The sequence below is a fragment of the Limtongia smithiae genome (assembly GCF_038497785.1).
Source record: "Limtongia smithiae strain NRRL Y-17922 unplaced genomic scaffold V1518scaffold_7, whole genome shotgun sequence".
In the NCBI taxonomy this organism is placed as follows: domain Eukaryota; kingdom Fungi; phylum Ascomycota; class Lipomycetes; order Lipomycetales; family Lipomycetaceae; genus Limtongia; species Limtongia smithiae.
The window spans coordinates 403,097-415,131 of NW_027117628.1; the positions used below are offsets into that span (position 1 = coordinate 403,097).

Sequence of the window (12,035 nt, forward strand, 5' to 3'; positions counted from 1 at the left end):
TCAAATCACGGCCGCTGTTTTGTCGTCCTGCAGCGGCGACGCGCGATAACTCCGCGAGCCAAGCTGCCCAACCGCCCCTTCTCAATGCGCCCAGCTTCGACCCGCTCTCTATCGTTCCGGATTAATACGCATCCACAACTGTGCGCCCCGCAATCGGACAGCGTAGACTGCTAAGTTGGGGCAAGATACCCAGCACAGGCCCACTGGGATGATACAGAGCGCACGTGAGTGGTACAAGCAGCTCACTTGCTGTTGCTTTGCGCCGTTAATCGGCCCCTGTGGGGCTCGGCCTTCGTGTCCCGCCGGCGGCGCGAGCATGCCTTCCGAGCCACAAGCTGCTCTCACCGGGGCCAGCGCGTGTCGCAGTCTTACGTTTGTCCACAAGTAAACGTCCATAGAATTACAAAAATGCCGTATTTATGTATGTATGATATGTACAATCCGTGTCACTCCTTCCTGACGCCAACCGCGGCTGGCGGTGCGATGTCGCTAAGAAATCCCCACGACCGCCCCGACTGCCGCTTGCCTTTCTGGCCAAACTCGCGGTCCCAGTCTCGGATCATATTGATTGAACTCGTCTCATCGCTGATCGATGAGCCGGTCTGCTGCAGAGCGTGATCGAAGTGCCGTTTGCTGAGCTTACGGCGATGAGAAGATGTCGCTTCGGAGGCGGTGCTTGAAGTGCTGTTGTTGCTGGCTGTGTCCGAGTTCTTCTGCATCTCCTTCACTGCTTGCAGTGCGGCAGCAATGCACACGTTCTTGATATCAGAACCAGAAAAGAACTCTGTCTGCTTTGCCAGATCCTCGATAGTGATAGTATCATCAAGCATTTCTCCTCTCAAATGCACTCTGAAAATCTCCTCCCTGTTCTTCAGATTTGGCAAGTCCACGAGTATCCTTCGCGGAAACCGGCGCAGCACCGCGTCGTCAAGATCGAATGGGCGATTAGTGGCGCCAATGAGCAAAACGTTCTCGCTCTTCATGCCGTCCCATTCCGACATAAACTGATTAATCGTATCATGAGCGCGCGAGGCCGAGTGTGATCGCGATCTGTTTGCTAGTAGTGCATCCACTTCGTCCATGAATATGATACAGGGGCTGAGCTTCTTGGCCAGCGAGAACACCGCATGCACGTTGTTTTCTGATTCACCAACGTATTTGTTGAGAATGTCCGACAACCGGATCTCTAACATGCTCGTATGTCCGGCCTTTGCCAGTGCCTTTGCCAACAGCGTCTTGCCAGTTCCTGGCGGACCGTACAGCAACACTCCAGTTGTGTGATGTTTCTCAAGTACTCCGTAGCTGAACTCCTGTGGCATCGTAAGTGCCAATGTGACCGTATCGTTCAATGCTTCAATGGTCTCAGGCGGCGTAACCACAGAGTCAAACGTAACGTTGATGTTCTCCGGCTCCACCAACGACTTGAACAGCACTTTCTCACGATTGTTCAGAGTCGCCAGTAACGCTTTCCTGTTGGCAAACTGCCTCTTTCTGATCTCAATGCGTTTTGCCAAGGTGTCCTCGCTTGGCGACAAATGTTGTTGTTGTCCCTCTAGTTGTTGCTGTTGCTCTAATTGCTGCTGCTGCTCTAGTTGTTGTTGCTGTTGCTTCTGCTGTTCCTGTGTGTTCTTCGTCGCAATTTCACTCGTCGAGGCCTCTTCAGCATCATGCGTACTTAAGAAAGGGTTAGTCCGACCGATCTCAAGAGCATCCAAACAGAACAGATCGGTCTGGTTTGAAAATGTCCGCTGAAGCTCAAGCGGACTCTGCAATATTGCCAGAGCTCGGTCTAAGAGTTCTGGAGTCACGCTGCTGATGTTGTCCTTGACCATCAATCCCTTCAGCGCTGTAACAGTCTTGAACATGAGCAGTGGCGGAACTATCCCTGATGACAGAAACTTCATGCTAGGCACCGCACTCTCTGGCTGTCGCTCCCAAGAATCAGGAAAGTCCAGAATTGTAGGATAGGTATCCTCCGGATCCACCAGTTCTCGATCCACAATCCGCTGCAAATATATGTCGAGATACTTGGCATTAATAAGTCGAACTTTAGACAGGTTCTCCATCTTTGCATCCTTGCTGTACGCGAGCTTGGTGAGCGGAAGCATTTGCCGAGTCAGTCGCGGGCCCATAGTAATCGAACCAATTGAGTCCGGCAGAGTGATTTCCACGAACGCTGGTAGCGGTCGATTTTCATCCTCTTCCTGCATCCCCGCGGGAGCGTCATTCGTCGACGACCTCGAAAAGGCAGCATTCTCAGGAGCTGTTCCAATCAAAACAATAGGATAGCCCTGTGATCGTCGATCCATAATCTGCGCTTCGAGTTCCTCCAAAAAGTCCTCTCCGATAGAAGACTCGGCTATGGCCATATAGTCTCGCACGTGCACGATAAGAGGTTTCTTTGTCTCGCTTGGTGGACCGTCGACAATAGTCTCGCTAGTGAACAATCGCTTGCTCATCGTAGCCTTTATCATAGACTCAACCACTGAGAGCATGTAGTCGTACTCACTAATCTTGGGGTCTTCGGAGGAGCCAACTTCATCGTGAACCAAGTCAGCGTCGTCGTCGACTTCGGTATCCGTGCCGTTTGCTGCCGCGTGAGCAGCATTTGCCGCGTCCTCGAGATCATCGCTACTTATTGTCATGTCCCGAGATTGATCTGTTTCGCGAAACCTATACGAGACGTCCTCAAAGGTAGCCCAAGGCATGTTCTGTACTTCCGCATCTTGGCCTATGATACGCTCGAGATCAATGTCGTCCAGCCTCATAATGTCCGCGCCAAGAACTACTGCGAGCTTGTCCACCACGGCGTCCAGAAACTGCAACGACTGACCCTGGGCTGCTGTAAGAAGGATTTCCCACCGATTTGACCACGGGGTCGAGTTGAGGTGAAGATTGTGAGGAAGTGACAATCCTGCGGTGGTGTAGACCATCAGGTTGTCCCAGATCTGCTTCTCTAAGCTGTAAGGAGTCTCTGACAAGATCTCTCGTTGCCGAGCTTCTGATTCTAAAAGGCGTTAGTCAGTAATTGTTCCGTAGATATCTAGACGACACCAATACATGCCTGTTAGAACAAGTTCACAAATATCTCGGACAGCAAGTCTATCTGCCCGTTCTTGTAATTCCTCTGTCAACAACACATTTTCTTTCCAAAATGCCTTCTTCACGAGCGGCCGCGTATCGAAACATGTCGCAACTTCGGGCTCGCGACTTGGATATACAATTCCACCTCGGTTGTTGCGGAAATTAATGCCACTAAGAACAACAATCTTCTCGTCGTCGTCGTCGCCACCCTCATTGTCGTCGTCTCGGCTCCCTTTCCTGCCAGTCTTTGCACTACTGGTACTACCGCCGACAGCTCCGGTGGCGCCGCTGCCGACGCGACGGATGATGGCTTTGCTGATGTCGCCAGGAGTGAGCTGCGGTAGCTTGATTGTCCGTCCATCCGGACGCCGGGAGTTGCGTCCTCGCCGGTGCCCGGTAGGGTCACTGCTATGCAAAATGCGGCTTGTTGAGAATGCGCAACACAGTGGCGGCGGCGACAGTTGCTCGTCGCGCTGAGCTATGCGCTGCTGGAGCCTGGTATTCGATGATAAGCCCGCGAGAACACCGGCGCTTCTGCTTAGATGGCCTGAAGACAAACACGGCGGACACCGTAGCAGCAGACCATTACGCCGAGTCTGCGCCATCGCGATGCCGCTACTCATATGTGGTTCGGGGCGTGGTGCGTCGAGAGCAAGTAGAACCAAGCGCACAACTTCGTTCACGGATACCGAGTTAGATGCGATTGGCGTAAACGGTGCACAAACTTCAAGCAATGCGGTATTATAAAGCCTGATTCGACACCGTATATACTTCTATCGTAGTCCCGATGTCGAACCGAGAATTCATATGCGCAAATCGACGTTGAATAACAGAAGGAGCACAGCTCACTACTTTTGTGAATTCGTCTTTGGGAGTTTTTTTCGGAAGGTCAGGGTGCGAGCTCTGGTGGAGTAGCGACGACTGGCTGCGAAGATCACACAAGCAAGCTAGGGTTCAGACAAACAAGTAAACGCTTGTCTGAAGACTACAAAGTATCATCATCTGACAGAGGTTGTGAAATTATGACAGCACAATTGAAGTCGCGAACTTGGGAGCCATGGCGGAAGGCGAAGAGCTGTGTGATCAATATGTGATCATTGTGTGAGACCAGGTGCGATGTAAGTGTGGTGAGGGTTACGTAGCTGTTGTCTAGTCCGGTGCGCTCTTCACCTCACTCTCTTGGCTTTCTTCTCGACGACTATCTCATCTGCCCACAAACATCCCTTCCTCGACCAACCTGCCTGGCGCCCAGCCGTCGCACTGCAAATTGTCGAGACCGCGTCGCTTCGGCTGCTTCCAGGTCAAAACATCATACACTCCACGGGCGCGCAAAATCTCCACTTCAAGCGCTATCGTCGCTGGACTCTTATCCAGCAAACAGCTGATACAGCAGACAGCTAGAAAGTTCCCCAATTGCCTCCTGCCAGTTTATCTTACAACTCCTCGGCTCTAGTTGTATTTCAACTAGAAACGTGGCCCAAATATCTCCTGCCTTGACTCTTCACCACTACCAACAACACATTTTCTTTTCGTCGCCCAGCAAACGCACACCATGGCTGATAACGCTGCCGTTGCGTCCCTTCTCGAAATCCTAAGTACGTCTCTGTGTTTACCTGCGATTGCGCCGTGTTTTGTATCGAAATTAACCTTGCTTGCATTGCCAGACCGCAGGGCTCAGCAGCCCCAGCAGCAACAATCGTCGCAACACCAGCAGCAACCGCAGCCACCTCTCGCCGCTGCGTCACAAGCAAATCCGCTGCAACTTGATCCCCGTATTGCCGCACTTCTTGCTCAACAGTCGCAGCAGCAACAACTTCCTGCCGCCAGTCAGCCTGCAACTCAGCAACCGTCAGTGACGTCCGCCAACACACTGCTTCAGCTCGCGGCTGCCGTGGCCGCTGCGCAGCAGCAGCAGTCACAGGGCGTCGCGCTCGTCCCACAGAGTAACACAACTGCTGGTGCGCTAGCTGCCCTCGCAGCTGCTTACAATGGGCTCGGTGCGAGTAATAATGCTGTTAGCGCTTCTCCAGCCCAGCCGCAACCGACAAACACTGGGTTCTTAGACCTAAATAAGCTCTTTTCGGCCGAGTCAAAGGACAGCGTGACAATCGGCGAGTATTATGGACGACCTCGAAATGATAGAGGTGAGAAATAGTTTACTAAAAGTCGATGACCCAAATTGCTCATTTGTCTTTCAGGGCATGGCGGTCGCAGCTTTAGCGACGGCCAAGATCCGCAAGCCCCTTCCGGCCCGCGTGACCGCGGTCGCGACTTTGCCAATCGAGATCGTCTTGACCGTCTTGAACGTGGCGGTGGTGGCGGCGGCGGCGGCAGCAGCAGCAACTTCCGTCAGTCGAGGCGTTCGCAGACGCCGCCGCGGTTGCGGGACGAGGAGCGATACCGCTCGTGTAGCCCGAAGCGGGAGCCATCACCCGGCGGCACAGTCACAGAGTCGATGATCGTAAAGACGGTGTTCGTGGGTCTTATCATAGGCCGCGGCGGGGAGACGCTCAAACGCATCGAGACCCAGAGCGGCGCCCGCATTCAGTTCATCACTAACGGCAAGGAAGGCCCGGAGCGAGTGTGTAATATCAGCGGCCGCCCAGATCAGATCGTCATCGCTAAACGCTTGGTCCTTGAAATGATCGAAACTGCCATCCTCGATAGTAGAGGCCGGCCTCTGCAAAACGGTACTGGCAGGTAGCTTGTCCTGCTTATGACCAGGCCGGCGTACACACAGGAGATGGAATGTTTCTAGCTCATCACTCCCCGTATCCCTTCTACTTCATATATCTCCATCTCAAACGCCGGTGACCAGATCCAATACCACCGCACCGGTGCTGCATATCAATGCGCTCGCATCCCCAACCTTCATGTCTTCAATAGTCGTCCGCCATGACTTTACTTGACTCGTGAAAATGGTAAACCTGTGGGATCTGCTGTTCACGTAGTTAAACGATTGTTGACTGTAACAAGTAATTGGCGAACCCTGTATATTATTGCTCAGATGGTTTTGTACTGCTGTGGGAAGACTAGTAATTGACTCAGACTTTACATCGTACCAAGATTCTACAAATATATTCGCTCTAAGCAACCAACAGATCCCAGCCAAATAATACAGATCATCTGTAATGCATTTCAAAACCTCAGATCCCAGCCAATCTTCGGTCCAAGAGTTGGTAGAACCTCCGCGACGCTCTCGACATCCTTGTCGCCACGTCCCGAGAGGCAAATGACAATATCCTGGTCCTTGGTCATCGTCTTGGCAAGCTCCAGTGCGCCGTACACAGCGTGCGCGGACTCGAGTGCGGGAATTATACCCTCGAGCTCGGACAAGAGCTTGAAGCCCAACAACGCCTGCGCGTCGGTGGCTGCCATGAACTCCGCCCGGCCGGTATCTTTCCACTGCGACAACTCCGGTCCGACACCTGGATAATCCAGACCCGCAGAGACTGAGTAGGTGTCGATGATCTGGCCGTCCTTGTCCTGCAGAACGTAGGTCTTGACACCGTGAAGCACGCCAACGGAGCCGCCGGTAATAGTCGCACTGTGACGCTCGGTGTCCACACCATCACCGCCGGCTTCGACGCCGAGAAGACGCACAGTTTTGTCCTCTGCGAAGGGGAAGAACATGCCCACACTGTTGCTGCCACCACCGACGCACGCGACGACCGCGTCGGGAAGTTTCTTCTTGTACTCATACATCTGCTCCTTGGTTTCCTTGCCGATGACACTCTGGAATGTCCGGACAATTGTCGGGTACGGATGTGGGCCGATGGCAGAGCCAATGATGTAGTGAGTGGACGAAAGATTGGTAACCCAGGATCGCAGAGCCTCGTTGACGGCGTCGCGCAGCGTACGGGTGCCAGCCTCGACCGAAATGACTTGAGCGCCAAGAAGCTTCATCCGGAAGACGTTCAACGCCTGCCGCCGCACATCTTCGGCACCCATGTACACAGTGCACTTCATGCCAAACTTAGCAGCGACAGTCGCCGTAGCGACACCGTGCTGTCCTGCACCTGTCTCCGCGATAACTTGAGTTTTTCCCAGACGCCTCGCAATCAGGATCTGTCCGAGCGCATTGTTGATCTTGTGCGAGCCAGTGTGGTTCAGGTCCTCACGCTTCAACCAGATGTTGGCACCGCCAGCATGCTCAGTCAAACGAGGGGCGAGATGCATCTTCCCTGGACGGCCCATGTACGGGTAGTAAGATCTGTACTCCTCCCAGAATGCGGGATCGTTGACGGCCTCTTCGAAACCCTTCTCAAGCTCGACTAAGCAGTCAAACAGCGCTTCGGGAACGTATTGACCGCCGTAAGCGCCAAACCGAGAGGGAAACAGCCGAGCTTTCTCCTCGTCGAGAACCTTCCCACTCAAAAAGTCATTGGCCAGGTTGGCCTTAGGATCGCCCTCGCGCGCAGTGATAACAGAAGACGGCGTCACGAGCTTGGTGGTAACCCCGGTCCTGCCGCAGATGCCGGAGCAAAAGGTCTTCGTGTTTGAGTAAATTTCCTCGGGCTTAGACTCGCCGATAACAGTAACAAGCTTACTACCAATGACAACACCGTCCGCCTTCTCTGCGACACCAGTGAAATGTTCGCGCGTCGAGACACCGAAACCGACAGCCAACGGTGTGTCCCCAGCGTGCTTGCGAACACGCTCGATCAAGGCGGGAAGATCAGTGCTCAGGGCAGTTAGGGCACCGGTGGTGCCCATTCGGGAGACGACGTAGATGAACGAATCTGCGATCGAAGACAGAATGTCAAGACGGGCATCGGTTGTCGACGGAGCAACAAGAGGAATGTAGCTGAGACCCTCAATGCTGCAGACGGCACGAAACTTGAGAGCTTCCTCGGGAGGGAAGTCGACGATAATGAATCCGTTTGCGCCAGCAGCTTTGGCGTCCTTGACGAACTTCTCCTCGCCGTGCTGCAGAATGGGGTTGTAATACCCCATAAGCACAATAGGGATCGTGATTCCCGAGGCGCGGGCCTCCTTGACCATTGCCAAAGTCTGGCTCGTCGTGACACCGTTCTCGAGAGCAATCTACAAAGTCTCGTCAGTCATTGTCCGCGAAACAGAGCTGTCGTGCACGTACAGTATTTGAGGTCTGGATGGTTGGACCGTCGCCAATTGGATCAGTAAAAGGAAGGCCAAGCTCAATAACGTCGACACCGCCGTCCTGCATGCCCTTGAGAATTTCCACGGTATTCTCAGGCTTGGGGAATCCCGCCGTAACGAAGGTCACGAACGCAGCACGTCCTGATCACTTGTTAGTACAACATCCTGGACAGAGGACGCAGACTCAATTAGGAAAGCATACCCTCATCTTTGCATTTAGCAAAGGTTTGCTTGAGTAGTTCAGTCATGGCGTACTGTTGTCTGCTGTGGGGAACAACAATCTGTCGTTAGCAAATTACTCCACAGGACGGCCCCCCACGCGTTAACGTCATAATGGAGATCATCGAGTGCGAACAATTCGCGTTCTCTGCAAACGTGTGCCACGAACATACCGAAGACTAATTGATCCGCCAAAGGTGGAGTTGCTGCAAAGAGCTCCGATAGAAGAGAAGTAGATGATAGGAGATGATTAGGAAAGGGACCTCAGCCGAGCGAGCTTCCTGTTACTGCTAACTACGGGATTTTTTTTTTGACTCATAGAGGCGAACGCAGAGCTACGAACCCCTTCATTGTTTCTGTATCTGACATCAGTAGACGCTGGAAATCACGTGAAACTTACTGTGACTAACGCGACAGGCGATCCAAATCCGCAACAGCTCCGTTCACAGGCTACAGAAAGCTACGCGCCTGCATGGCCGGTGCAATCAACACTAGGCTTTCAGTCCTTGCTTTTAAGTCTACGGTTCACATGTGGGCGAATCTGTTGGGCTAGTCATCAGTACTTCACGTGATCTTGAGCCGCCTGTGCGCAAACTGCCAAATAGTCGAGGCATAAATGCCTTGCGAATTGCGCACGCTCAGCGTAGCGCAGCGCCGCGCCGACGCGGGGGACCAAGCGGGGGACCTCGCGACGCGCCGCTCAGAGACAGGACCGTACGCAAGCAGCCAGCTTCTGACAGTCTCCTTCGCCGTGCCCAGCAGTGCGGTTGCGCAAGCGCCGACTTGCATTTCCTTCAGCTGCCGGTGAAACGCTTTGAAACGGTGCCGCCGTCCGGGTGAAATACTTGTCCTAGTCTGATTTCTCAGCTCGCAGGGTCCGGCGCGAGCGGGTCGATCGACGGCAGCGACGAAGACGGTGTCGCAGGCTCGAACATCGCAAGGCGCGAAGTCAACAGGCACGCGACGCGAATAAACAAGAAATAATGTCGCACGCCTACGTCTCGACGAGATCTGCATGGGGTGGCGAGCCCGCCGATCGCGTGGTGCATGATGCGTGTACTCCTCGCAAGAGCAATCATGAAGCCAGATCATGATCATCGATCGTGACACATTAGGCTATGACAGGCTCCTGCCGCGAACAGTCACGTGATCGCTGACAGTGCATCGGCGGCACGCTCCGGAGAAGACCACTACTAATTGCCGCGATCAGCGCATCGGCCGCGCTAGGTTGGCGGAGTGCTGGATATTACTGCCCAGAGCAGCGGGTTCGCCGGACAGAGCAGGCACGTTGAGACGATACAGCTGGCGCCGGCGCTTGTGGTCTACGTAGTATCATACGCTCGACAAGAGAAAGCCCTGCCGAGAACGCGATGAAGACGCAAACAGGAAAACGCGTGACTGCGACGATCGAACACAGGACGACTGACCCGTCAGGGGTATGCGTCCGAGGAAGGCAGTGAGCGGCCCGGCTGCGCTAGCTCTCTTTGTGGCCACTGGCACAGGCGGAGCAAGCGCCCCGGCGGACCCGGGCGCGGCGTTACACTTTGTCCCGGGTCCTCAGGGCGTGTTCGACCTGCACTGCCACGTCTACGGATGTGCCGAACTACGGACGGCCATGTGGAACCGCCGCCTGCAAGCAAATCCAGGGGCTGCCGGAGAGGTAGGAATCAGCTGCGCCCGTTGTCTGGGACTAGAGAAGCGCGTGGCGGTGTTGGCTGCTGGCTCTGTTGTGTGCTACCTACCTGCTGCCGGCTGCTGGAGCCTTGAAAGTGGCGCATGCCCAGTGTCGCCACGGGCGCTAGTGGCAGTAGCTCAGAACCTTATCTTGCCGGCCCGGCAACTGCGACATGCATGTGGCACAGCAGCGCTGGTTCGGCGAACGAGAGCGGGAGGGGGCTAAGGGTCGACCAGCAAGAACATCTCGAAACTCGTTGAGTATAGAGTAGCAGTTGGCTTCTACAATAGCTACTTGGCCGGCCGTCAGGCCGGCAGGCTAGGGGCATAATTTTAGTGCGTTCCAGTTTCTGCGCGGCCGAGGACCGTGTTATGTGTTGTGTTATTCAGAGAAAGCTGCTATGCGGGATCTCCTGTTGGCTGCAGCTGCAGGCTGCAGCGTTCCAAGAGCCGCCGTGCTCGGCTGCCGGCTGCTCCCAACCTCGAGTGGCCGAATCCGACGTAGCGACGCAGGCGTCGCCGCGACGATTCGATCAACAACTGAATCTGCTGCGCGCTCTTTTCCAGCCGTAGATGCCCGACTAGTTATTTCAGCGACGTGTCGCCTTTCTTCCAGCGAAGGCTGCAGATGTCGGCACCGGTGACTGTGACTGCAGCGCCGTACGGGATGGCGCAACGTTGCGTGCAACGGCAGGCTGAAGCGCGAGAGCGAGACAGTGGTTCGCTGGCAAGAGAAGAAACATGACCACAGCGCGGCCTGAGAGGTATACACCGTTATTTTCTCGTGATGGGCGTTGCGAGCGACCAGGAGGCGTTGTAAAGACTGCGGGCTGGCAGAGAAGCGCGCCTTCGTTCTCCGCCGCAGTCCTTCTTTTGTTCCATCTCTTCGAGTGTCCTCGGCCCCTCTGCCAGAGCGACCTAACTAAACCTCAAGCCACCGGAGATACTTAATAGCTTTTGCTAGCAACGCCTTCCCAGCTGGTCCGGTGTTTTGTCGACCTCGCTATGACCGCACGCTGGGTTCGTTGGTCGTTTGAGACGGCGACGAGACGGCGACTTGCTGTCAGTACTCGTCACTTATGTCTGCGGGCATCGTCGTGCGCATGCCGTCTGGGCTTGCGCCTCGCGGCGTGCAGCCTAGAAGGGGCTCTAGAGAAAGATGTGAGTCTAGTGGAGGGGACATGTGAAGAAAGATCGGGTTTGCGCCTATGCGCACGGTCTCCAGAGTAGAGTCCACTACCACACCCTAAGCAGAGATCGAACCCAAGTCTGCTGAACGCTGCTAGGACCCTGCCACTGTTCGTAGCCAGCTGGCTAAGATCTTAGGCCCCCTCTTCACTGCGGAGTGCGGCAGACCGTTGGCCGCAGGGACTGCTGCTGCTGCTGCTGCTGCTGCTGATGATGATGCTAGAGTGCTTGGAGTTTTGGATCCGGCGACGCGTGCCAGGGCGGGTGGCGTGCTGAAATGACGGCTTGAAGCAGGCTCTCCTTGCGTGCGAGCCGCGACCACGACTCGTTCTCGAGCTCCCGTCGCGACCAGATCCGTGTTCCGAACGGAGATGTTTCAGCAGTCAGGATGATCTGTCGTCGGACACGTTTTCATATTCACAGATCGCGGAGCTAGTTATTTCGAGCAAGACCGCCCTAACAGAGGCCAGAGGTCTAGCTGGCTGCGGCGCGCGGGGGGGGAGGGGGGGAGGGGGCAGCAGTTGTCGACAAAGTTAGGTACCAGAAGCCAGGCAGTGACACACTGGACACTCCAGTCGCGTATTTTGCATTTCTTGCGCGAGCGCGCTAGCCATCATCTCTGACCTCTCAATGCAAATTGCTGTCGCAGTCGTGTCTGTTCTGCCTCCAGCGACTTGCTATATACCTGTCAGTCGCATACTCAACGAATATATTCTCGAGCAGTGATGTGCGTTAGCGTTGATGAAGGC

The 12,035-nt window shown here is 54.8% G+C and overlaps 3 protein-coding genes across 3 annotated transcripts; 1 reads left to right on the forward strand and 2 right to left on the reverse strand.

Moving 5' to 3' along the window:
* Positions 1–368: 368 nt before the first annotated feature.
* V1518DRAFT_394609 (uncharacterized protein) lies at positions 369–4,137 on the reverse strand. Its single transcript, XM_066901799.1, has 2 exons — positions 3,065–4,137; positions 369–3,007 (listed from the first exon to the last, which is right to left on the reverse strand). The coding sequence occupies exons 1-2, from the start codon at positions 3,705–3,707 to the stop codon at positions 447–449; spliced, it is 3,204 nt and encodes a 1,067-aa protein (XP_066759093.1). The 5' UTR covers positions 3,708–4,137; the 3' UTR covers positions 369–446.
* A 139-nt stretch (positions 4,138–4,276) lies between these two features.
* Positions 4,277–6,175, forward strand: V1518DRAFT_417946 (uncharacterized protein). The gene is made up of 3 exons (XM_066904428.1): positions 4,277–4,679; positions 4,749–5,228; positions 5,283–6,175. Exons 1-3 carry the CDS (start codon positions 4,637–4,639, stop codon positions 5,786–5,788), a joined length of 1,029 nt encoding a protein of 342 aa, XP_066759094.1. The 5' UTR covers positions 4,277–4,636; the 3' UTR covers positions 5,789–6,175.
* On the reverse strand, positions 6,046–8,710 carry V1518DRAFT_417948 (tryptophan synthase beta subunit-like PLP-dependent enzyme). The gene is made up of 3 exons (XM_066904429.1): positions 8,408–8,710; positions 8,183–8,346; positions 6,046–8,130 (listed from the first exon to the last, which is right to left on the reverse strand). Exons 1-3 carry the CDS (start codon positions 8,451–8,453, stop codon positions 6,223–6,225), a joined length of 2,118 nt encoding a protein of 705 aa, XP_066759095.1. The 5' UTR covers positions 8,454–8,710; the 3' UTR covers positions 6,046–6,222.
* Between the last annotated feature and the right edge of the window lie 3,325 nt (positions 8,711–12,035).